At 46.4% G+C, this 26,543-nt stretch overlaps 2 protein-coding genes across 2 annotated transcripts; both read right to left on the reverse strand.

Moving 5' to 3' along the window:
• Window positions 1-2,254: 2,254 nt before the first annotated feature.
• MALL (mal, T cell differentiation protein like) lies at window positions 2,255-4,625 on the reverse strand (the record flags this gene model as incomplete). Its single annotated transcript, XM_079532535.1, has 4 exons — window positions 2,255-2,317; window positions 2,648-2,776; window positions 3,270-3,437; window positions 4,524-4,625. The coding sequence occupies 4 exons, from the start codon at window positions 4,623-4,625 to the stop codon at window positions 2,255-2,257; spliced, it is 462 nt and encodes a 153-aa protein (XP_079388661.1).
• Window positions 4,626-6,499: 1,874 nt separating this feature from the next.
• On the reverse strand, window positions 6,500-26,088 carry NPHP1 (nephrocystin 1; the record flags this gene model as incomplete). The annotated part of the gene is made up of 20 exons (XM_079532598.1): window positions 6,500-6,778; window positions 9,477-9,521; window positions 9,898-9,971; window positions 11,915-12,027; window positions 12,954-13,050; window positions 13,775-13,851; window positions 14,462-14,544; window positions 15,999-16,109; window positions 16,839-16,913; window positions 18,223-18,351; window positions 19,086-19,180; window positions 19,835-19,919; window positions 20,269-20,311; window positions 21,300-21,391; window positions 22,057-22,158; window positions 22,460-22,670; window positions 23,050-23,186; window positions 23,602-23,662; window positions 25,877-25,941; window positions 26,020-26,088. 20 exons carry the CDS (start codon window positions 26,086-26,088, stop codon window positions 6,500-6,502), a joined length of 2,043 nt encoding a protein of 680 aa, XP_079388724.1.
• Between the last annotated feature and the right edge of the window lie 455 nt (window positions 26,089-26,543).

Below are 26,543 nucleotides of genomic sequence, written 5' to 3' on the forward strand. Positions count from 1 at the left end.
CTAATAGACACTGCACTCCGAGTATGGCACATAGCAAACAAAATATCTGGAAGTCGAGGACCACAGTGTAGTATTGTTAAGAATTTCTTTTGGTGAGGAGTGATCTAATTAAACTGGATAGCAAACTAATGAGAAAGAAAATTGGTTTTCTTCCTTCTGTCTGCATTCAGCACTTGAAGTGCTTGCTGTTCTTTTGCCATCATTTTCAGTCATCTTTCAGAGCATCCTTCTATTCCACATCCTTTGGAACTGCTCCTGCCTGTGTTAACAAGCTGCTGCTCACTGTTTTTCTGATTAGTGAAAAGCAGATCACAGCCTATAAAGATGAACAAGGTTTCTGCCTTACTCAGTGGCTAATACACCAGTGTCTTTATAACTGTTTGTAACTTTGATTCTGAGTAGTAATTTCTTAAGAATACTCCCCACACCTCAAACACGTGTACAGTGAGCACTGAACTCTGTGTGAGCTGCATCTAAAACGTTGAGAAACGTCTGGAGCTTTCTGTTCAAATTTACTGTACGACATGGGTCAAAGTTTGTGTTCTTTAGTAACAAAATTGATTACGGAATAAAGGTAATCCATATCTCTGAATGGGATTCCTTGCATAAAATCTGATTAGCTTGTGATATTTTTAAAAAAATACTTCTGTATCCACGGCTACATCAAGCTGCACGTTTTCATTAGCAGTTACAACGCATTTTTGCAGTCATTATCAGTGAATTTTCTTTCTGTTAGCAGCCCCATATAAGGAAAAAAAATGACATTGAAGACTTCTTACCATTTTCATGCTGGTTTCCTTTTATGCTCCATCTGCACCTAATTGGGAAAGGGGCAGCGCTGCCACATCAACAGCCCTTCTCTGGTTGGGTGAAAATGGCTGTGGGGAGGTCAGGAGAGCCCCTGCTCCTCTATGGAGGAAATTCCCACTTGGAACGTGGGGAAAAGGACTCTCCCTTTGGAGGAAGTTCCCCCCTTTTAAGAAAATTCCTATGTGAGTTGCTGGGAACTTGCTGTCTTTTTTCAGAGAGCTCCTATTGGGGATTGTCAGGAAATTCCTTCCTCACATGTGAGGAAATTTCCACTACAAATGCCAGAAAAAAATTACTTCATTTTAAAGGAAATTTCCCCAAGAAATATTAGAATTTCCTCCCTTGCTGTGGTACTAATCACCACTTGGGTTACCAGGTAATTACCACCCCACCTTTGACAGAAATTTCCATGTGGAAGGCCGAGACCTCCCCCCTCCCATGACACCGGATGAAATTCCCACTTTGATTAATGTTTGTTTTCCCCACACTTGGGAGGAAGATGCCCTGTGGGATAGCAGGAACAATCAGGAACTTCTGCTGTGGAGAAAACTGCTATTGTGAGTGCAAAGAAGGGGGAAAGTTCCTCCTTGGAATGCAAGGAAACCCCTCCAATTGCACTCCCTTGCCCTCCCACCCCTTGCAGCCCCCATCTGTGTGCATCCCCACTCAGTGGGTTCCCAGCAGTGCACAAATGCACCCTGGTGTGGGCAGCAGCTCCTGGCCTCACTGCATGCTCCCTGTCCCATTATCAAGGTACATTCCTTTCACCCCTTGCCCTAGGTGCCCTCTACACCCAGCAGCTTGTAAATAACTCATTGCCCATGTAGTAAGCTACCTGTCCGTGACCTTTGAGCCTGGTGGCGCTGGGTGACATTTCACAGGGGAGAGGCAGCCCGAGGAACAGGAGCAGCTACAGTGCTGTGCCAGCATGGGCAGAGCAGCATTGCAAGAATGGCTTGAAGTAATGAGATTGCCCAAGCTGTTTACTTTCCCTGTACTTGATTTGCAAACCTCTAGCCTGTGCGGCTGGGATGGATTTTGCAGAGGGCTCTGCAAGGCAGAGGAGCTGGGGCAGGACTCCAGGGGCCGGGGCAGGATGGGGTAGAGACGAGGCATGCTGCTGCAGGGGAGGGCAGCATGAGATGCTGCCAGGGGAGATTGCCCTTCCCAACCCTGTCTGACTTCTCCCCTGGGCTCAGTGGAACATTGGAGCCCACATGCAGCCTTCCCTCTTGTAGCCCACAGGCCCCAGCATCAAACATCCCCAAAACCACAAGGACACGACACCGCTGTACAAAAAACCCTCTTTCAATGAACTGAAAGAACAACCGCGTCTCGCCGGGGTCGGTGGAGGTGCCAGGACACCTCTGGAAGCCCACTGCTGCCTTTGCTGTAGGAACGCCCTCATCCTGAAGATGTGAAGCTGGTGCCACCTCCACCAGGCTCACTGGTAGTAGTTGCTGAAGGCATGAAGGATATACAGGAAGGTCGTGATGAAGGCGAAGAACTGCAGGAGAGGAGGAGCAAAAGCTGGAGTCAGCAGAGTCCCCACAGGGTTACAACTGCGCTGTCTCACAGTGTTCTCTGTCTGGGGAAACCACTCGGCCAAGAGCTCCCTCCAGCCTCACAGAAGAAGCAAAGCCCCCACATTGCTCAGGATGTCCCTGAGCTGCTGAGCCCCAAGAACCCCCTTATGCTGGCTGCACAGTGTGATGGACAAAAGCAGCTGAGGCTGCTGGGTGATACAGGCTTGGGTTGGAGTGTCCCTGCCTTGGAAGTCAAGTTTGCTTCTGCTCTCCCCGGGAGAAGCTGCTGGTGTGCTTCTGGACTGACTCACCGATGCCGCACAGTTGAGCTGGTAGTAGCGTGGTGAGCTGAAGCTGAACTCGGAGTTGATTGTCGCGTTGGCTTGCAAGACAGCAGCGCTCATGTACAGAATGGCTGTGGCACCGTGGTACAAACTATCCTGCAAAACAACGGAGTGTCGTGGATCAAAAATCGCTCTGCCTTCCTTTCTGCCATTCACCCTTGGGGCAAGGTGCTACTGTCCAGCCTCTGTGTGTGAGCGTACAGACAGGACACACACCCAGATGGGGGCTGGAACCAAGCACTGCCTGGCTGCTTCACAGCGTGCTCAGCCCTCCTGTGTCCACCCAAGGGAACCCATCTCCAGCTGGAAAAGAACAGAGCCCTGCCACAAGCTCACAGGTTGGTGGGGATGGAGACGGGAACAGCTTCTGTTGCATCCTGAGCTTTTCTCCTTTGTTCTGTGCTCCAAATGGGGCTGAATGTGATGAAGCGTCACGCAGTGGAATAGCAGAACCTCCCCCAGGCATTTCCAGGAAATGCTTCACTGTCTCCCCAGTGAGGAAAGGGACACTTATTTGAAGACGGGCTGGCCAACACATCTCCAGCTGCTGCTACCACCCACCTCTGCCCATTTCTGAGCCCATCCTTACCAGCACTTTCCAGTTGTTGCTGTTTTTGTGAAAGCCGAAGAGGTAACTTATGAGGAGCAACAGGGAGATGAGGAAGGAGGTGAGGGACACGTACATAACCCATCCCTGCAGCAGTGGGAAGGAGACTGAGGTAGCAGCAACGAGGATCCAAACCCAGGCCCCGCAGATCTGTTGGCAACAAACAGGCACTTCTAGTGAGCTTAGGATGGGGAAATCCCTTTCTTCTCCCTGCATCCTTGCATACCTCCTTCTCAGATCAGCCTTCACCTTTGGGCAGTGCAGCATAGCCTCCATGTAGGGCATCCTTGGACCAGCAGCAGCATCGCAAGCTGGCGCAAGTTGCTGTGAATGCTCTTGGGAAATACCTCCCAATGTTCCTTACAAAAAGGAAGTCATGGCTGCTTTGTTTGACAGAAGGAAAAGCCTCACCCTGAGGGCTTCGGCAAGAAGCCAGAAGCACACTTTTATCTCGGAAATGTGAACCACTGATGTCAGCCCAGCCCTGCCTGCACATTAATCTCCTGGGCCTGAAATCACAGCACAAGGAAGTCGTCTCCTGACTTCACACAGCAGCCCAGAATGAGTCGCTTGCTCCATTTCCACCTCAAGTAATTACTGAGCAGAATATAGCACATAGGGCCGCTTCGATAAGCTCTCGCCAGCTGTGTTGGACAGCCTCCTTGGTTTACGCTGACAGCACCTACGAGGTGTGGATGGTGTGTGCTGCTGGTACCACATCGTGGCAATGAGCTGCTGGGCCCTGTGTCAAAGTTCAGCTGCAGCTACTGCAGCCAGTCAGGCTGGATGCCCTCTGGACTCGGTCACAATGTGAAAATGCATGGAATTTTATGCAGTACAAGAAGCCCGCTTGCCTATAGCCCTCGAGACCTCACGAAGACTTAATCCAAAGAACAAAATGCCTTTAATTATAAGCTATTCTCAATTTCTGTTTGCTAAGTAGAGCTGCTGCTGCTCCCCAGGCACACAACACTCTCCAGCCTCTCTTAGCTAGCGGGCAGCCCCCTGTGCAGGCTCTGTGCTGGTGCTGCAGCTCAGCTGGTCCTCAGGGTGCGCCGAGAACAATTTAGCCAATAAAATTACCTCTATGTGTTCAGAATAAACCAAAAGAAAAGAAGGTACTTTTCATTCAGGCTACTTGCAGGATGCTTCAAGGGCTACTCCAAATTGTTAACCCCAGCGTTCTCTAGAGTCGCTACCCAGGTGGCAGAGCTCAGCAAAGCTGAGGGTACTCACTATCTCCGGCAGGATGAAGGCGTAGGGAATGGTTTTAAAGACGACCGGTCCGGAGGGCAGGGTGGACTGCGAGGTGGCTGCAGTGGGAGATGCCGATGCCATCGCTCCCCAGCTGACGCCGTGGCCGCTCGGGCTCCGCTACGCTCGCATGTGTCAGTGCTGCACCACTCCCTGCGGGCTTTTAGCTGACACACCCGCGGGGACGTAATCGCAGAGACCAGCCCAGACTGGCACCACGCCGCTTCCTCCAGTCTAAGGAGTCCTCACTAACCCTCCACTTACCTCCTAATACACCCCGATGTCGACACGGGGATGGGATGGGCTCCCGCACCTGCCAGCACTGCCACTGGCAGCAGCACACGGTCAATTGAACGAGGAACGACAAAGAACCCACGCCATACTAGCACAGAAATGTTTCCTACAGTCCGATTTTGTCCTTGGCACTCACTCAAGTGTGAAGTATTTTCGTTTCCACTTTCTTTGCCTCCTCCCCTTTCTGCTCAGGTTTCTGCTCGTTGTTCACAAGAATCTCCCACACCCAATGGATGCATCCAGCCCTTGAACGCTTACAGCCTGCCACAGCCTTGACAAACATTTTCTACAGGCAGCTCAACGCACTGGTGAAAGATGGGAGAGTTTGTTTGCTCAGAACTTCCACTAAGAGACAGCTTTGATTTCCAGCTCCTTGTAGCTGTGCTTTGGATTCAATGAAGGCACTATTTGTTCTGCCTCGCCTGCTCAAGAAGTGTAGGAAATAACCAAAGGAATAAAAACCTGAAGGTGGTATCTCTGGCCTATGTCACAGAGTAGACAGAAAGAGTCCACCACCTTGGACAATCCTCTGCAGCAAGAGGAGGATGATATCCTACTGCTATATCATATGTATCTAATAGAAAGGCCAAATTTAGCCCTTGGAATTTGGCTTCCAGGCTCCTGAGCAATACAGAATAGAATCAAATCCATGACGAGGAATATCATTTGAACCTGTCCTAGGCCAGGGGAATGTGCTTTGTAGGACTTCCAAAAGCTCCAGTTTACAAGTGCTGACAGTGAGAACTGGCCCTGGGCTCTACAGTGCTGCGATCATTGCAAGACCTTATTTTAAAATATTTCAGATCAGTTTGGATGTAAATTCATGTGTGACTTGGTAAATGCTCACTGTGGCAACGCGCCCATCACCATGGACAAAGCGTGCAGACATCCGGATACTCCAGCACAAAAGAGAAAACAGATGAGTAACTTCCTACCAGGACTGCGTAGCACACAGGACCTGTGGTTACACAGTGCTCAGGGAAAAGCAGCCCTTAACGTCCTGGTCCATATGAGAAATACCCCGCAACTCATCAGCCTGCACTCAGAAGCCAGCACAAAGCGAGCTAACCCACGGCCTAGCCGTGCAGAGGGGAATGGCAGCGTTCCCTGAATTCTCACCACCATGGATTTGTGCTGGGTGGGGTCAGGCACACATTCCTGTGAATAACTCAACCTTTTCCTGAGTGAGAACAGAAAACAGTAAAACAGTAAAACAGTCTAAATAAGGAGCAACCTGCTGATTGGACAAGAGATTACTTTTTTTCCTGACCTTGTTCCACAGCATTCTTAAAGATCGTGGCTGTTTTCCTTGCCTGCTACCAGTCCATTTGGGTGCTGAAACAGTCTGTTGTTCACCCTGGTCAAAACAAAATTGGAATTTAACTGAAAGCTGTGTGAGGGAAGTGCTGCCACGGCATTTGCTCTGCTTCAGCACAGAGCAACTGTGGCTACAAGAGATTCACATAGCAACAGACTGCCGTAGCTTTGGCTGACGCTGCAGAGAGGAAAAAGTAATATAATTTATTTTAGTTGAACCAATGAAACAATGCCTGTCTGCCTCAAAAATCTTATTTTTAATGTGTGAAAATGTTTCTTGCAATACAGATAGTACACATAATTTCTCTTTGGTAAAAGTTCATCTGTACTGTTACCCTCCGATCCATTCATACTGTGGGATTGTTTTTCCTCGTTTCTCCTAAGAAATCGTAGGCCAGCTCAGAGATGTCAAAGGCTGTGTGAGTGTTTTCTGAGGACAGCAGAGACTGAAGGGCACCACCGTTCTCTCGGCTCTTTCTCAGAAAGTCAGCAATCACTCTCCAGCGAGATGCTTCAGACTCCTCATCTGCCCACTTGTAGCTGGGGAGCAAAGTGGACCTGAGGAGAGGGAAGGCTGAGTCGTGGTACACCACGATGAACACAGACTTCAGGAATTCTCGATCTCTCTGCAAAGAAGAAAAGCATTTGAAATCATTTCCATGCAAAAATACGCAGTGCTGTCAAGCAGTCCTACATAAGAAAAACAAAACAAAAACATTCAATCAGCCCCCAGTTCCTGGGAGGCCGGACCTTCTTCAACATCAATCAGGCTGGATGAGCCTCAAACCCAGCACAGAACTATACCGTGTAAGCTGCAGATCAGCTCTCCAACTGCTGGAGCCAACACAGTGCAGTGGTACACAGCCAAACCCACAGATGCTGCCACCTCTGCTGAGGAGGAACCCTGTGATGCTGATCTGGCCAGTCCCCGTGGTTTTCACAGCCAGGGGGTTCTCTGGAGAAACAGACTGTGCTTCCCAACGAGCCGTTCAAAGGCATCGTAAGCTTCACAGTGCACTAAAATCCCTGTCCACATCCCCACACCTGATTTTCAGATAGAATCTTACTGCACTCTGCCTGAGGAAGCATTACTGCATAGTTCGATTCTAAAATTCATCACTTAAAGAGAAATTTCAACCTTCTGCAACCCTCTTCTCCCTCCACCCTGGTGAGCTGCCTATGTTGAAGCAGCCTGAACTATCAAGCTTTCTGTTGGTCCTGCCTTCAACTTTGGATAGTCCCTTGTAAAGCATGCTTAATTTAGGTTGGGCAAACAGAGGAAACAACACACTGGAAAGTCTAATCATTTTCTTCCTTTTCAATACTTATTATGTTAGTATTAACTCATCTAGTCTTAATGACTTCATCTTAATTAACTCATCTAGTCTTAATGGCCTTCATCTCTCCCTACCTACGTTTGTAGTCACACACATTAGAAATGAAAGTCAGTTTGCTGGGGGCAGTGGAAACCCTGAGACCTCTGATAGGCATGTCAACACCTTCCTGATTTCAGAATTATTTTGGTTCAAGCTCTTGCAAAACTAGAAGAGATCTTTGCACTTTTTCATTGCATTGCATGAAGTCTTGTACTGCCAATGTTCACCACAGAAAGTTATCTCATGGGGTATTTATATTTCTTCCTAAAAACACCAATGTATGAGGAGAAGACTCTTCTCCAGAGCCCTGCATGCAGAAATTGAGTGTGTTTGCTCTTGTCCCTGGGGGAGACACACATCCTCTCTGCCTTGCAGGCCCAAATCCCACCTGTCCTTCCAATGCTCTTGGCAGAGAGATGCAATAATCCCTTGTTCCTTGCACCACAAGACTCTGAGCAGGAAGTAGGGCCATTCTCTATGTAGTTATTTCACATTCTGACAGGGCACTCTGTGTAGAGACAATTATACTCTGCCATGTTTGCAAAACCTAGAAACTAAGAATCAGCCTGGTCAGTTCATCAAGCACCGATCGCTTCAAACAGACAAAATTTGGGTGCCTCCTTTTCCAAACACGGGAACATAGCCTTCTATGCAAGAAATACAGAATCACAGAATGGCCAGGGTTGGAAGGGACCTCAAGGATCATGAATCTCCAACCTCCACATTTCATAGGGGCCCCATCCAACCTGGCCTTGAACACCTCCAGGGATGGACGGGGCATCACAGCCTCTCTGGGCAGCTGTTCCAGCACCTCACCACTCTCATAGTAAAGAACTTCCCCTGACATTCAACCTCAATCTTCCCTCCCTCAACTTCAAACCATTTCCCCTTGTCCTGCTGTTATCTACCCTTTCAAAGAGTTGACTCCCCTCCTGTTTGTAGGCTCCCTTTAGGTACTGAAGGCTGCAATGAGGTCACCTTGCAGCCTTCTTTTCCCTCAGCTTGTCTTTGTAGGGGAGGTGCTCCAGCCCCCTGATCATTTTCTTGGCCCTCCTCTGGACCCACTCCAACATCTCTGTCTTTCTTGTACTGGGGGCTCCAGACCTGGATGCAGTACTGCAGGTGGGGCCTCACAAGAGCAGAGAGGGAGTCACCTCCCTGTCCCTGCTGGCCACCCCTCTTCTGATGGAGCCCAGGATACGAGTTGCTTTCCAAGTTGCAAGGGCACACTGCTGGCTCAGAACACTGCCTCCTCGAAAACTCACCTGCCATTGAACCTCTGCTAGGATCATGAACAATACAACTGGCATTGGAACCTCTCTGCTACCCCTGGGAAGCTGAACAGTTCATGTCTCAGCAGAAGATTAGCAGCTGAATGTCATAAAAGCACGCAAGGAGGAGCAAGACCTAGCTGTCGTGCCAGGCAGCAATCCTGCCATAGGAGTGGCACATGACAAATCAGGTAAAACTGGATGGTTCTGGGATTCTGAGGAGTTACTAATTCTCTGAGCAGATCAGCTTACATTTTGGATGAACGGCCTTGAAAAAGCTGTTCTGCTTCAACACAGGGAGATTGCAGAACTTGGGGCCTTCCTCCAGGTAGACTGGAGCAGGACTAGAGCTGGGAGGCTGGAGAAGGAGAGATTGTTTTGTACCCTTTTATACCAGTGGAAAGTTTTTACCAGGCAGACGTTACAAGCACATCGTGAAAGAGAGGCACATTTTGAGCACAAACCTATGACATCTTCCACATTAACAATTATATTTACAAACACCGAGACAAAAAGTTACAAATTAATTTCATAGTCCTCCCAGTTTTCTGCATTTTCTAAATAAATCTATGGTGAGAGGAACAGTTAATTCTGGCAGCAATGCTGAAAGAAAGCTTCTAGTTTGTATTAGATTTGGTGTATGTCAAGGAAGAAACTGGCACTTGGTAATGTACTACCTTTTCTGATCTCTTCAAAGTTCTTTCTCTGTCCGCCCAAGCGCTCTGAAATGAGATGTAAAATACACAATGGGAAATCAGATCGAGATTGGGGAAATCTGGCAAAGTTCCACTTTCACCTGCAGAAATCCCTTTTTTACTGCAGCCCCATGGTGGCTTAAGCCCTTGCTGCAGCCCTTCTTTCCTCACGTTCTAATCATCAGTCACTTTGAGGCCTTACATCCTTTTCAGATGTGCTCAGATGTTCTCTTGCTTTTGAAGGCACAAGAGATCTGCATGTACTTGAAGTAATTATAACTTCTCTGCTGCTTGGCTTCTCCGTTTATCTTTTTTACAGTGTAAATTAAAAAGCTCAAATTATGGAAACTAGCTGGGAATTCTGACACATCATTTGTAACTGAACACTATACAGAAAACATACCCGCAGTGCATCCATCAGGTCTGGCTGATCCATGAGTTGAGGAAAAGTTGCTAAAATAGGATTACAGATTAATTCTGAAACAAAAAATAAACACATTGGAGGCAAAGAAGAAATCGGATGGTTTTCAAGGCAGAAGACCTGCTATGCCTAGAGACAGCCCCCTCCCCAAACTCTTCAAAGGGAAAATGAGCTGTAACAGTACTCCAGAGCTGCAAAGATTGAAGAGTTCTCACAAGAGCTTTCTACAGCAAACTCTCTAACTGCTGAGATGCAGTTAGCAAGGGAGAGAACAGATGTGCATGAAAAAAAGAAAAAAACAACCAAAAAACCCAAACCAAGAGCCAGTTTATTAGGAGAAGCCAGCAAGTAACAGCCCTTACTAATTTAACCCAAGGGTAGAGTAGGGTGTTTTCCTCACTGCTGCACCTGTCTTTTTGATCAACATCTGAAATTGTGACACCTGGTTTGGATGTTATGAATAAACACGCTTTTGTTCTGCCTTGATCTGGCTTGCGTTGCATGTGGTTTGGGGATACCTGGACAACTGCTTTGTCAGAACGCAGCAGAATACAGCCAACCATTTTAAAAGTATGATTGACTTTGAAGTAAGAGCATCAATTTGCCTTTGCAACATCAGAAAAGTATAAAACTGCAACCTGAACAACTTCTGAACCGTGGGGGTAAAGCCTTTAAAACATTTCAAATCAAGACTGAATCCAAATGGCAGCAATTGAACTCCAGAACTCGTCAGCCTGATGTATTGTCCTATGTTACAGAGTTCAAGTCAGGCAATTGTGGTGCATGGATCTTAGCTGGCCCTGAAACACTGAGCATCTTCTTTTTCTCAGTGATGAGTTTAATAAATAAAGCACTCATTCATTCAAGGGTCTGACTTTTGTATATGCTTTGACTACTTGCTGTCTGAAAGTTCATGGAAGGCAGTTTAGTTCTGAGCATCTTTGAAAGGTGAACCTGTAATTCAGGTGCCCCAGTATGGCATCACATGGACTGCAGGCTAAAATGTATTTGCCATAGGAACAGAGGACACATCATTCAATCTGGGAAAGAGACGGAGGAGAAAGCACAAGAAAATTACTTTGCAGTACCACTGCCAAGTCATGAGCAGCAGAGTTAAGAAATGTAATTTTTTCTGTATTTCAAGTGTGAGTGTGTAACAGAGAAGACTGTAAGCTATCACAGTTTTGGTGTGGAAGGAATAACATACAGACTTTCAAAATCAGCACAAGATAGAGTTCTAAAAGCAGAGCTTTTCCACTTCCATCTCTCCCCACTGCATTGACCAGAAAATAAATACTTAAATCAATAAAAGGAATTAAGAGAGGATGACTTCATCCCAGTGACAGAAACAGCTGCTTAATCTTTCCCATAACACGGGAGCACGCATTCTAGAAACGGATGAGTACATCTGTCAGCACATCTGATCTCTCACTGCATGGGTGGTGCAAAGGAAATGTTTATCTTCCAAACAATCCCTTAATCTTTATTTACTGCTGATTTAGAAATAACCTTTTGCCTGTCCACGTGGGCTTTTTGGGGGCTAAGTTTCACTGAAGACACTTCTCATACTTCACAGGAAACAAAACTATTCTCGTGGTTTCTGCATCTTGCTGTGTGAACTGGTGCCAAACAAGGCAACGCATTAGATGCAAGTTGAAATATTTCTAGTTTGAAATGCAAACACACCAAGAGGCTGTTTCCTTTTGTTAGCAGGGACAACAGTTTTCAATTTGTTCCCACTGCACCTGCAAACACAAAGTTTAAACACCGAAATCCTTGAGAGAGGGAGCATGGCTTCCTAACAGTGCAAGACAGTTGGCTTCTTCCCTACCAGGAAACGAAGCAGTAAAAGCAGTCTGTGTCAGTGAGAGTTGCTCCTGCAGACCCATTTAATTTTGCAAAAGAAAGACTCTGGAGTGACTGCTTCTCTTTGGGAATCTGGCCCTTTTTTAAACACTCTCCATGACCGAGTTCTTCTGTACAGCAGTGCAATCCTTACCTGCGCTTTGCATGTTTATTCTCTCTCTCAGCAGTGCATCCCCAAGTATTTGCCGATAAAATATCAAGAGATGGATGTAGCACATACTGCCAATTAACGTTTCTGGTAGCAAACTATTGGGAAAATAAAGAACACGCTAATGAAACTTTTATTCACAACGTTCCTGCAAAGCACTGCTCTCCAGAACATCAGAGTAACGACAGGTTACTGTGTCCAGGTGTGGAGCCCTCAGTACAAGAAAGACATGGAGATTTTGGAAAGGGTCCAGAGGAGGGCGACTAAGATGATCAGGGGGCTGGAGCACCTCCCCTATGAGGACAGGCTGAGGGAGTTGGGCTTGTTCAGCCTGGAGAAGAGGAGGCTGCGGGGCGACCTCATTGCAGCCTATCAATACCTGAAGGGAACCTACAGCCAGGAGGGGAGTAAACTCTTCAAAAGGGCTGACAATAGCAGGACGAGGGGAAATGGATCCAAGTTGAGGGAGGGAAGATTTAGGTTGGATGTTAGGGGGAAGTTCTTTACAAGGAGAGTGGTTAGGCCCTGGAACGGGCTGCCCAGGGAGGTTGTGGATGCCCCGTCCTTGGACGTGTTCAAGGCCAGGTTGGACGGGGTCCTGGGCAACCTGATCTAAATGTGTATGTTTGGTGGCCCTGCTAGGCAGGGGGGTTGGAACTACGTGATCCTTGAGGTCCCTTCCAACCCGGGTGATTCTGTGATTCTGTGTGATTCTGTTCAGAGATGCCATCAGCTCAGATGGGTGTCTCCACAAAGCACCAGCCTGGGAGGGCACACACCGACACAGCTCTAACAGCCAGACTTCTGCTGCTGCCATTTTCAGCCTCCTCTAATTGCAAGCTTTTTGCTTGTTTTCAACAGCGCAGCGTTAAGCCTCAGAGAATGAACGTAACATGCAGGGAGACAGCGCTCAGATTTTTCCATAGCCTATGTTGCAAGGAAGGAGAACACTTCAGATAGATCTCTGGGACCATTCTAGGCTGAATTATGTTCTCATTTTACAGCAGCACACACAGGTACTTACTTCAGGATGTCTTTTGACTGTGTGCTTAATGACCTCAGTTTCACTACAAGCACAGGCTGTTTCTTGAGTGATATAAGCTGATGAAGAACACCACTGCCTGTTGGAGAAATAAATACACAGTTAATTATCTATTTTGAAATAACACAAAGAATTCTATTACAAGAATGAATACTGACATCTGTTAAGAGATGGGTTTTTTTTGTGGAATTGTAATAGTTTAAAGATGGTCTAAAAATCAGGAGGAATTGAAAGCTTTTTTTTTTTTTTTTGGCATTTTCAGTTGTATCAGTATTCAGCCTAACTTAAGGGGGGCTAAGGAGTCCCCCTCCATTTCCTTGCTCAAACTCCCTTCAGCCACTGGCTTGTTTTGGTGAGTTCTTTCCATCTGGCTCAGTTCCCTGCTGCAGGTCACAGCATCACCTGCACTGCCTGTCACTTCTCACACCAGGTGCTGCGAGACAGGCAAAAAGCAGGAAGCCTTGGGAACTCTTCAGATCAATGTTTCTGCTGAATCTTGTAGCAGCACCCCACAACCAACACATGTTCAGTGCAATTACAGAAGTAACTGAAAACCTGCATCAAAAAAAAAATAATCCTCAACCTACAAATAATGGAAGTTACAGAGGTGTTGGCACTGACAGGTGGTTGTGAATCCAGCTAGCACTAACAACCAATTCTCCCTCATGCAAAACAGGAACACACAAAACAATACCAGGCTGTGGTGACTGCATGCTCATAACAGCCCCAGCTGAGCTCTGCCTGTTATAAAAAAGGTATGACACACATCATTTTACTTATGAAATGTTGGTGGGAAACCATACCTCTTCTTGATAGTGATGGATCAACCTCAACACCTCTCTCATAGGGGGTACCACCATTCAATAGCAGCTCATACATTCTGTGAAGGAAGAGCAGCACAGTAAAACAACGTGTGGATATGGGCACACAGCACAACTGCTCTCTGAGAAAGAAAGAAACCTGCTATCTCAAATAAAAACCTGACAGTGCTTGAGGCTATGACTGGTATTTGATGTGAAATGACTACACCTCATTACTAAGCAGCCAAACCTCAGATGATAAATTTCAGACTTGTATCATATTGCGAAACTAGCTGATTATTTGACAAGAAATTAGCAGCAATGATACCAGTATTTTCCCTGCATCAGCTGTTTCATTCAAGTGTTTCTGAGGAATCACTGCTAAAGCATCAAATTTTAGATGCAGAAGATTTTAAATGTTTAATAATAATGTAATCACAGTTTTGTCAAGAGTAAGTCCATGTTGAAGTAACCACATGATTTCACTCTGCAGAGACTGTGCTTGACTCAATGGAACAGAAAACACTAGAGACCAGATTTAGAAGAGTTATAGAGGCTAATACTTGCCTATCAGATTGGTCTACACCTGCCCATATCAATACCTGCCCATATTAGATATGAACTTGACTCCTAACCTAAAATATATGTATATGCATACATACAGAGAGATGGAAAACACCATAAACTTACTTGGAAGGAACAGGCATTCCATCAGAAGAAAAAAGCTTTTGAAATGCCCAGCCACAGCTTAGCTCTTGTCGTTCACCTGTTGACTGCAAAACAAAAGAGGAATGTAAACCTGAGCAGCTGAACCAGACCTTCTACCATTCAGCAGAAAAGCTGTGGTGAAGCTGATCATCAACATAAAGCCAAGAAAAGCACACTGAAGGAAAGCCTACATATATCAAATACTAGAAAGCTTTACTACCAAGCACTGGGAAATGGAGCAGATCCTGTGTGCCAAGCCACCCATTTCCAGCTCTATCCCAAATCAGCTGCATGACCCTGAGAGTAACATTTTACCTTTCAGGATCTCAACTTGAATAAACACCAAGTGAAGGCACAGACAGTTTCCTTCTTTTTAAGGTGTTCTGATAAGATGAAACAGAGAAAGCACCAGAGCACTCCTAACAGGTAGGAACTTGCACACAGTCCTTTGTTTAACATCACTCTGCAAACAGAAGCTGACAACTGTACATAACCTTGATGATTCAAATGTGCATAAGAGGGGCTATTATCTCTGGTTAGGACTCCACGAACTGAACGTGTTGCTCATCACCAGCACTCACACCATCCAGCTCCCTACACATTTACACTCTACTTATCTTCCAATGCAACAGTTCTGCATTCCCACCATGCTTGCTATCGGCCCCTTTCCTCCATGCTGCCACAGGGACATCTGCATCCCAGGTTCACACAAGTGTTAATGAAGGAGAAAATACAGCAGTACCTCTTTTGTAAATTCTGTCTTTTCAGAATTCTCTTTTTCAGAATTACTCAAAACTCTGCCCGTCGCTAATACCCTAATCATTGCAGTGATTTTCCCTTTCACTCAACAATTGCTTGAGTTCATCCGAGGAAGATGGTGGCAATCATGAAAATGCAGATGTTTCAAAAGAGGCAGCAAAATTTGACTCAATCTTGTAGACAAAGCAGCTGAGATCTTTCAGAAGAAGACCTCTTCCAAAAAGGCACTGTTTCCTTCCAACCGTACTGTTCCCTATCCCCTTTTCTATTAGTTCTTATGGAAAAAATGGTGTTGCCAACCCTTGTACTTTCAGAAGTAGAACAGAAGGATAGGAGGATATACCTGTATCACTTACAGAGACCAGTGTTCTATTTAAACAGTTAACATTTTAGTTTCCAAATTACACACACAAAAAACCAATAACACAGGAGTGAAAAGAGAACTGGTCCTTTGTGATCACATGACACGAAAGTCTTCTATTTCAGCATAAGAAAAACTACACTTCTGTCCTGTAGTCAGAAAGCCTTTTATTCTCTAAGCACTGGCTAGAATTAAATTTTCTCAAAACCAACTCTCTCTCCTCTTTCCAGATGCCAAAATACAGACAATTTTGCAATAGCAAGAAAAAAATCCCCTGAGCTTCCATTTGGATATCACAGTCCTCTGTTGAGATGCTGCAGGTTGCCATGGAAAACAGGACAGCTGATTTGCTTTATAAACGTGCTTGGAATGATTTATTCTGCAACTTTATACACTTACGTTGCGAATGTAAGTGATGCCAAGTTCAAATAGTAAACCAATGTCTGAAGATAAGGAATTGGACCTGACGAAACAGTCACCATCCAGTAGGCTGGGCAAAATGCCTGTTACCTTTACAGAGGGGGAAGAAATAATAACATACATGTTAAAAAAAAAGAAAGCCAACAGTCACCTCTGATTTCTAAAGGCAATTAAACACATCACCCATTTACATAAGATCCCAGACCCAACCCCACTGCACGTAAAAGAAAACTAGAAGTAGAGAACCAATTTCAGTTGAAACCACTGCTCTATTTGTTCTTTACGCTGCCATTAACCACAGCTATGCTACTAAGGTACATTTTTTGTGCTGAGAAGGTATCAAAGAACTTTCAAAGTCAAAAGCAGTGAATTCTCTCTGAGAACACAGGAACAGCTGAGGTAAAACACACAAACAGTTTGGCTGTGAATGCAGCTTTGCACAACACCCAAAATATGGGACAGGGCACGTGCTCTTTTCAAAGGAAAAAAAAAAGGAAAAGCAAAAGCTCATAGGCAACAAATGAACACCACGTAGTGTGCACCTGGCAACAGGTCAAAGTTAACCAGTGCCACTGACTGGATCACCAGTTCCTCCCACTACTTCTCCTTCCACTCTTTTCTCCAAAGCATTTTTGCTCTAAAAGCTTAGCTCAAATTGCTGCACTTCAGCAAATCTTTTCTGCATGCTTATTTTGCTCACAATAGATGTTCTTTCAACAAGAATATCAGAAGTAATAGACATGGCTAAATAAGAAGCTGTAAACAGACACATTAAAGTGTCTGTTATTGGTTGTCTCACGCCCTGAGCAAGATACCTACCCGTGGGGAAAAGGTCCACATTTGAGGGTTTTTAGGTTGCCACGTAGCTCTCACTGTGTGAATGTTACTCAGCACCTAAAACATGACAGTGGGGAAAAATGCTAACACAAGTTCTTCTGGAAAGCTACTCAACTCTAAGAAAATGCAGTATTATCCAAAGTTGAGCCAAGGTTCTGCATGCCACAAAGAAAATCACACTTGCTCTTCAACTTCATCACACAGTCTCTAAAACTCCAGAGGAAGGCAGAATCATCCAACCACTCCTGCTTCCAGTGCACCAGGAATAGTTCCTTTGACCCATTAACACTCAGTGCAGCAGAAGGAAATCCAGTGCTGACAATCTGGTAGCTTATCTTATGAAGAGCACAAAGGCACGTGGAGGAATGATGGCAGGTGTGGAAATAGAATCACAGAATGGCTTCTGTTGGAATGGACCTCAAAGCCCCCCAGCCCCAACCCCTGCCATGGGCTGGCTGCCCCCCACCAGCTCAGGCTGCCCAGGGCCCATCCAACCTGGCCTTGGGCACCTCCAGGGATGAGGCACCACAGCTCTGGGCAGCACTGCCAGGGCCTCACTGCCCTCTGAGTAAAACATCTGAGCACGACCCTGCCCCAACCATTCCTGGGCCCATCAGAGAGGACAGAGCAGCACAAACAGGGCTCACTTCCACAAACACAAAGATGCAAAGAAGCACAACAGCAGGTGGAAGAACCAAAACTGTGGATGCACAGAAACGAAGCCCCCACCCCAGCCCCACCCAGGGCTGTCCAGGAGCTGGGTGTGACAAGATGAGTCAACAAGAGGAACTCCCAGTATCACAGCCAAAAAGGGGTGCTGCTTAGGGCTGGGAGGCCCTACAGCACGCAAGGGAGAACATGCTGGGACTGCAGGTGACTTATGTGATGTTCAGAGGAGGAACCATGGCTGAAAGAAGACTGAGGTGGTTTGTGGAATATGAAGAGTGGGACATTCAAAGGGTAAGGGGATAAAGTTGTCCTTGTGAGCAGGCTGGTATGCATGCCTGGCCATGCCCTGCCTATGATCAATGCAGTTTGTCCTGTCTTCTCACTCAACTCCATTTCTCACTCTTTTTTTTTTCTTGCATGAATGGGCTCTCTGTTTTGTGTGCATGTGCATGGAGGCCCAAGTTTCAGCCAACAGGCAGCCCACAAGTCGCAGGAAAACTACATTTACTGCACCTGGAGAGAATGAAGGTACGCACGTCAGTGTGCTGTATCAAACCAGGCTGATTGGCAAGCAGGTTAAGCAGCCTGGGAGCCAGGTCTGACTGTATGACTCTGAGACAACTGGAGGAGATGGCTACCAGAGGGACCAGAGCATCGTGAGCACCTCATCAAGACCTTTGCTGATAATCCAACTCACCCGATTGCCATCGAACAGACAGAGTCGAACGTGTCTGCTGAGAACCTGAATGCTGGCTGCTGGGAGAGGAATCGTTTTACAGCTACATAAAGTTACAATCAGGGACACTCGAGTTGGTGTAGGACAGATCTGAAATACAGGCAACAGAAGGAGGGGTAAATCTAGAGGTTCCTTCTGCACGTGGTTATCATTATGTGCTTATTTACTGAAACGACTGACAGCAGTGACCACTGGACTGGATTCTGTGACCCACAAAACTAGCATAGTATTGGTGGCAGCAGCAACATTTCTTCATACACCTTTACACCTCTCCTAAGGAGATTGCTACAAATAATTCAGTGTGACAGCTACAAGGTCCTGTCAGAAAGGAATGCTGTCACAGGGCTCTCCACCAGGTATTTCGGGTGACAATCACATTGTGGGCTATTGTTTTTCCAGGGGTGTTTTATAAATAGTCATTCTAAAAATGGTGTGAATCAAGAGATTATTAGTCAGAATGAGCAAAGACAAATGAAACTGGTGGTTTCACAGCAATTAGTAGACATTCATGGTACAAGAATTCAACTAACCACCCGTGCAGATTTGTTTCAACCCAAATAAGGAACCACAAGCTTAAGATGAAACATAATTCTTAAGAAATACCCAACATAGCAACCTGTGCTAATTTTTCTTTATCAGAGTGTAATAACATCTATTGCCTGAGGAATCTAGGTTGACAGGGAAGAACTCTATCACTATTTTACAGCAAAATTGATCTACTAATATGAAACATTTTTTTTTAAGTTGCTAGCAATTCACATCTACAGATGTCACCATTGCTCTTGAACCAAAAGCATCACAGCTTTCTTATCAGTAATACTCACAGTATTTTTTTCAGAATCCCACACCAAATCTTTAAAAGCCAGCTGGGATGGAGTAAGTTTAGGCTGCAAGAAGTAACTTGCTCTGAACTGATTACCTGAAACAAATGCCATTAAGATAGATAGATAGATAGATATCTAAAAAGTCTTTTATGATCTTTATTGCCACAAAATCAATAATGCCCAAAATTCAGATGTGCCTTAAGGTCCATTTAAGTATTTGACAATACTAAAGAGGTTTCTGCTACAAGTACCCTCTAAAATGGGAAGAGCTATTTGGAAAAGTGTTCTGCAGTATTTCATTTTAGAATCACTGTAATTTTTTTTTGTCCATTAAGCTACTGACTAGAAACAGTTTCAAATGAAAAGATGAAGAAAACTGAGATGTGTACTATCTTTTGAAGTCTCTTCATGGAATATCTGTGAGAAAAAGGGAGGAAGGCTATTCAAATCCATAATTTTCTGCAGTGTCAACAGGAAGAGCGTTCCAAAGTGGAAAATGTTTGAGATTATCAGGGAACTTGTCATTGCCTTCATGTGCTCCGGATTTCACTCAGATAGATTAAATTTATTTGATAAGGTGAAGAAAAAAAAAAAACTCAACACTTTTAATACATTATTTAACTGGCCAAATACAGCCTGAACAGATTACCAATGACAATAAAGCAGTGAAGATTTCATTCCAGTTATGCTGTTGGACTACAGAACTCACTACAGACAGCTGCAGTGCAGTTGCTGTGAGAAAACCTTACCTTGTTCTAAGAGCTGGGAAAGCGTGGACAGACGGAATCCTGCAGGCACTGCTCCCATGGCTGCCAGCATCTCTACTGTGTCACTCTGTGACAAAACAAGTGGCTGTTTGTGTTCCTGCCATCCACTACCAAAGACCTGAAGATTCAGTCACCTAACTCTACTTTGAAGCTGGTTTGATGCAATCCAAAGAAGGATTTTTACTTTGTGTTGTGTATGATCCCACACAGACTTTTTTTTACTAAACCCCCTCCATTACAATGCAGCATTGGTGCAGCCTGTTCACAAAATAAAATCACACCCATGAAAAAGAACTGGTGTTAATTAAAAACAGTGGTCCATACTACGAGACACAGTGCATAGTAAAAGTCAAATCTTGTCTAAAAAATAATTAACATTATAGCAGATTACATTGCTCTGTAGCACATATGCCTACCTCTGTGATAGCTTTTCTTACAGCACTCCAGTGAGAGTCTGTTCTGGAAGAAAAAAAACAAATATTTTTCTTTCAGAACACGTTATTGTCATGAGGACAAAAATCTGAACACTAAATACAAGTTTGCTACAGTGTCTTGTAAGCTGAAACGCAAGTTGACACATGACCCAACCATGTTTTGAGGCAAAAAGAAAAAAAAAAAAAAAAAAACACCAAAACAAACAAACAAACCAAACTCTCAAAAGATCCTAGCAAAGTAAAAGTGTGTCTGCAAATTGAAGTTTGTACAATTGAGAAACAGCTGCGGGCTCAGGTTCAACTTGCTGCCAGCCAGAACCTCCAAATCCCTTTCTATGGAGCTGCTCCTCATCCCCCAGTCTGTACAAAGAGGGCTGCACCATCCCAGGTGCAGAACCAGCATTTGCTCTTCTTCATGCAGATGCCCTTAAATCTGTCAAGATCTTGGGGCAAGGCCTCTCTACCCTCAAGGGGTCCAATACTCCTCCTAGTTAACCATCATCCACAAATTTACTTAATATAATGTCCACGTTCCTCTGGAGGAGCAGAAGACTTTAGTTTGGATAGGAAGAAGAGCTGAAGTTCAGCATGAAAGTCCATTCCAGCTGCTCCTTTGGAACTTTTTGTCAAGACAGGACAGTAAACCATTTAAAAGGACGGTACAAAATAATAATACAAAAGTAAAACCATTAAGCACCTCTCCATTTTTGCTTCTTTAGAGTCTGCCCTGGGACTCCAGTGTCCCCTCTCACTCTCCCCAGTGTGGAATGGCTTTGACCTGTGGGGTGAAGCCCAGGCTCTTGGCAGCCCAGGGCAGGCTGCAGGCTGAGCCTTTGCTCAGCACTGGACAAATGAAGCCAAGGGATGGAGGACAGCAGAGGTACCCCCAGCGCTCACTGCAGGGCAGCACCATGGCATGGGAAAGGCCTCAGCAGCCCCAGCACCTGGTGGTTGCTATGAGGGTGGCAGCTGGCCAACTTCATACTAATTTGCCTTTGCATCATTCCATTTACCTTTTTTTAATTTCAGTTCCATCTGCTGTTTCATCCACCACTTCTATGTGTTCATCACTTTCCTCTTGGCTTTCTTCATCTTCATTATGGACCTGTAATTCAGATTCAGAAAGGACGAGTGCTGGCTTTTTTCACAGTTCTGTTCTTCAGAATGTCTTCTCCAACCACAACACGTGTGAACGGCTCAGAAGAGGAGACATTCTGCCCGTAACGACTGTCACTGCACAACACTGACCTCAGTTCTGTACCTACAGCAGCACATTGGAGTATTCCTACGAAAGCACTCTAAGGTAGAAAAGTTAGCTACCCAACAAATGCTATGTTGTGAAAAGCACTGTTCCACAGTGTGAAGCTCAGTAGAGCCAAATTGTGTACCCACATTTACATGTCCCTCACAGCTGTCCACGGATACATACCCAAGAATAAACACACTAACACAAGTAAGCCATTAAAAAAGAAAGGGAGGGGGAAACAAAACTTGAAAAATCAGTTTCTGAAAAGGTCTTTTCACATCAAACCACAACATAATCCAGTTTTCATGTGAACTGGCACTTCATACGAATCATGAAAAGCAAGTATCACTCCACTACAGCTTGGAGTCTTCAGAGCTGATCTTTAGTGGCAAAGAAGATGGCAGTAAGATACTGCAGTGTGCACATGTAAGCCCCGTGACCAACTGCATGCAGCTATACGACGATCAACGCACAGAACGTTACACAGGTGAGACTAGAGCAGAAGAAGGTCGCAGCACACTAACCGCAAGGTAGGTTCTAGGCACGAGGCCTCTCTCCCCTTTTGAGTTCTCAGCTACCCACCAGCCATCCGCCTTCTTATCATGTATGAGCAGGACTTCACCTTTCTTTGCCATTGGGATAGAAGGAGAAAAAAGACAACCAAATATTTCAATGTGATGCCAAACACAATGTGAACAACAATTCAATTTTTCCCCACAGGTTGCAGACCAGAACTACACATTCTGGTGCTACAGAAAGAGGCAAGAGAACACTGAGCTCCAGTAAGGGAAATGCAGACTGGGGAAAGCCTTTCTTCCCAGATCCTTCTGAATCCCAAAAGCACGGGATGTAATTATTGCTACTGTTTAATACAGAATGACCTGCAGTACCAGCATGGCAATAATTTTTTTGCAGAGGCCTGCTTACCATGAATGTGAGGTCCCCTTCCTGCTGCGCATTAAAGTTCCCCACTGCAACGCATTCTTTGACATCAGGATCATCCAACAACTTATCCTCATCTTCCTCATCTGTTTCTTCACTTTCTTCTTCCTCACTACTTTCTCCACTGTCATCAGCACTCTCATCCTCTTCTTTATTTTTGTCCTCTCTTTGAGGATCTTTCTGATGTCCCCCATTCCTACCCAAAATAAATCAAACTTTTTATTCATTTTTTAACTTTTAATAAATCTTTTTGAAATTGCTGTAAAAGCCTTACAACGTGGGCTTCCCTGTGTACAAAAACCTCATTGTAGTCCTTGGCCTGGCCCGAAATGGTGTTTCATCCTTAAGCATACAGACCACAGTACAACCTGCATTATATTTCAGCCATTAACCCAAATCCTCAGAAAGCTGCAGCGAGGCTTTCTTGACTTCATTGATAAAACAAGCCCCAGAAAAGCCAGCTCTTCTGCAATGTTTTAATAGCTAATAAGGAGGATAAGCCGACTTTGAGGGTCCTTTCCAGTGCTGCATGTAGGATTCTGTTGAAGTACAGATGCTTTGTTTGGGTTACTTACACCGCGTCGTTTGTAGCCACGTTACCCTGATCCAAGATACGATCAAGTTTCTGCAGCTGCTGGGATAGCTTTAGCAATAGCTTTTCTTCTTCTTCTTTCCTCTGGTTATAATTCCCCACCGGTGCAGGCTCATCAGCCTGAGAAAGGAAAATACAACAAATTTACAGTTTCCCTATAAAGATAACTGTACAGACACATCTCATGAGTTTTGATATTCCAGGGCAGTGATGACTCCCTACTTAGTGATATTCTTCTTGCCTTTTGCTTCAACAAGATGAAGTTCCAGGGTATATTTTCAATCTACATTCTCCTCTCCCAGTACAATGATAAACATCTTGAAATATATTGGGTCAATAAAGATTTCAGTGCACATAACAAAGCATTAAAAACGTGTTTTTAAATAGTACAAATGAATCTCAGAGATCCCACAGGTTATGCAGTGCTAGGCATTACTTTCGTCCTGAGGCATCTAAAATTGAAGGAGGTTAGCATTCTCTGAGTATTTACCACAATGTGTTAAGGAGAAGGCCACGAACAAGTCTCTATACCTACTTTTTTCAAACTATGAAGAGTGTTTGTATTCTCATCCACCAGTTTCCGCAGCTGCAAACATCTGCATTGAAAGCAAAGACAGGCAGACAGCATTATCTTAAATCTGGCTGACAGGACACTGAAATCATGCAAAATCACTGAAACATGTATATTTAGATGCCCATACCTTCTCACAGCTGTATGCACACAAAGCTTTACAAAAAACACCAATACAATACACCAAAGAGTACTTCATAAACCAAGTGCTTGGTGTCTCCTTAGAAGCGGGGTTTTAACAAAACTCAAAAGCAGCAGCATCAACAGATTTGGAGCAGAGGGATAAAATGAGACCATCTCCTGGCTCTGACAAGTTTTGGTGACAATCATTCACACAAGAATCCCTGAAGAACAAAGGGAATGTGCAGCGTAACTGCTTATTACCTGTGATGTGCAAGTTCCCACTTAAAACAACTTCAGCCTTGAGGAATCCAAACAGCCTATGTGCTTACCAATGCTACATCACCTCGCAGGCACCCACTATCCCTCAAACCCAGCACTGGGCAGGGTGCCCAGGGAGCCCATTACTGCTGCCCTCGCTTAGTACTACTTGGGGGGAAGGTAGGATTGCCACTGCACCACATAAGTTCCTCAGCATCAAACCCATGCTTTCCATAATGCCCAAAAGACCAGGTAACACTGCATTAAGTAGAGGCTCTGCTGGGCCCCTCACTGCAAGAAAGACATTGAGGCCCTGGAACGTGTTCAAAGGAGGGCAACAAAGCTGGTGAAGGGTCTGGAACACTGGGCTGATGAGGAGAGGCTGAAGGAGCTGGGAATGTTCAGCCTGGAGAAGAGGAGGCTCAGGGGAGACCTCATTGCTCTCTATAACTTCCTGAAGGGAGGTTGTAGTGAGCTGGGGAGCAGCCTCTTCTCTCGTGTCATCAGTGATAGGACCAGAGGGAATGGCTTCAAGCTACAGCAGGGGAGATTCAGGCTGGACATGAGGAAGTATTGCTTTTCAGAAAGGGTGGTCAGGCACTGCAATGGATGCCCAGGGAGGTGGTGGAATCACCGACCCTGGGGGTGTTCAAGGAAAGGCTGGATGTTGTGTTGAGGGACATGGTTTAGTGGGAGCTATTGGCAATAGGTGAACGGTTGGACTGCATGAGCTTTTAGGTCTTTTCCAACCTTGGTAATTCTATGATTCTATGACTTCCCAGGCTGAACCTCAGCAAAAGACGTGGTTCTGTGTCCTGGCATAGCACAAGTGGAGACAGGTGACAAGTGGTGTCCCCCAGGGGGTCTGTCTTTGGATGTGTACTTCAACATCTTCATCAGTGACACTGACAGGGAGACTGAGTGCGCCCTCAGCAAGTTTGCTGGTAACCCCAAGCTGAGTGGTGTAGTTGATACAACAGGGAAACGGGTGGCATGCAGGGGGACCTGGATAGGCTTGAGAGGTGGGCCTGTGTGAACCAAACAAGGCCAAGTGCAATGTTTTGTACCTGGGACAGGGCAATCCCAGATATGTGCAGACTGAGAGAAGTCCTTGAGAACAGCTCTCTGGAAAAGGACTTGGGAGTCCTGGTAAATGAAAAGCTGGACATGAGCCAGCAGTGCACGCTTGCAGCTCAGAAGGTAAACAATGTCCTGGGCTGCATCAACAGAGAGGTGGCAGCAGGGAGAGGATTGTCTCCTCTCTTCTCTGTCCTCCTGAGGCCCCACCTGCAGTACCGCATCCAGGCCTGGGACCCCCAGCACAAGAAGGATGCGGAGCTGCTGGAGTGGGTCAGAGGAGGGCCACTAAGATGATCAGAGGGCTGAAGCACCTCTCCTGTGAAGAAAGGCTGAAGGAGGTGAGCTTATTCAGCTTGGAGCAGAGAAGGCTGCCGGGAGACCTCGCTGCAGTGTTACTGTGCCTCAAGGGAACTCATAAGCAGGAGTGGGAGCAACTTTTTACAGTCTGACAGTTTTAGGACAAAGAGGAATGGCTTTAAAGTAAAAGAGGGGAATTTCAGGTTAGGTGTTAAAGCGAATTTTCACACAGAGGTTGTGAGACTGGCACAGGGTGCCCTGAGAACTGAGGATGCCCCATCCCAGGTGGTGCCCACGGTTGGATGGAGCCCTGGGCAGCCACATCAGGTGGGGGCCGCCAGCTCACGGCAGGGGGTAGGAGCTCAGTGATCATTAAGGTCCCTTCAAGCCATCTCCAGCACTGAGCCCGCGCACGACCGCTGCTCACGCCGCCGACGCTCCGGGCTGCGGGTGAGGCCGCGCTCCGCAGGCACCGCCTCACCTTTGCCTCAGGGCCTCTCGCCGCCCGACGGCCGCGCTCACGCTCTCTACCCGCAGCTCCTCCACCTGCAACACACGAGAAGCGCCGTCAGCTGCCGGAAGGGAAGCCTCTCCCCGGCGGCGGAGCGGCTGCTGGTGCCGTACCTGTGCCCGCAGCTCCCGGCTCCGTCGCTGCACTCTCTGCAGCGGGCCGCGCGCCCGCCGCCCCGTCATGGTCGCTAGGCAACGGGCGGCGCGGCGCACAGAGATGACGTCACTCCCGGGAGCGCGGCGCGTGCGCGCTGGGCACAGGTCCCACGAGGTGCAAGAACGCAGTGCGCGGGGCGCAGGAACGCAGTGCGAGTCTAGCGTACAAACACCGATTTAATGTTCCCGTTCTGCCGCAGCGCGCCGCTCGGTCACCCCCGCGCGGTCCGTCCCACTCGCGTTCTGTCACGCCGAGATCCGTCGCTCGTTACGCGTGTCCCCGTGCCGTGTCCTCACCGACGAGGCGGCGGTGCAATCGGTTCCGGCCGGTGGATCGGCGGCGGTCCGGGGCATCGCCGAGCGGCGGAGACGCAGCGCTCCGATGCGCGGCGACGACGAGAGCGGGGCGGCTCACGCGGGGAGGAAACGGGATCGGAGCGGAGGACGGCGGTGCCGGGCTCAGGCCGCCTCCAGCTGCTTCC

The sequence above is a fragment of the Tetrao urogallus genome (genome assembly GCF_951394365.1).
Source record: "Tetrao urogallus genome assembly, chromosome: 2".
NCBI lineage: Eukaryota > Metazoa > Chordata > Aves > Galliformes > Phasianidae > Tetrao > Tetrao urogallus.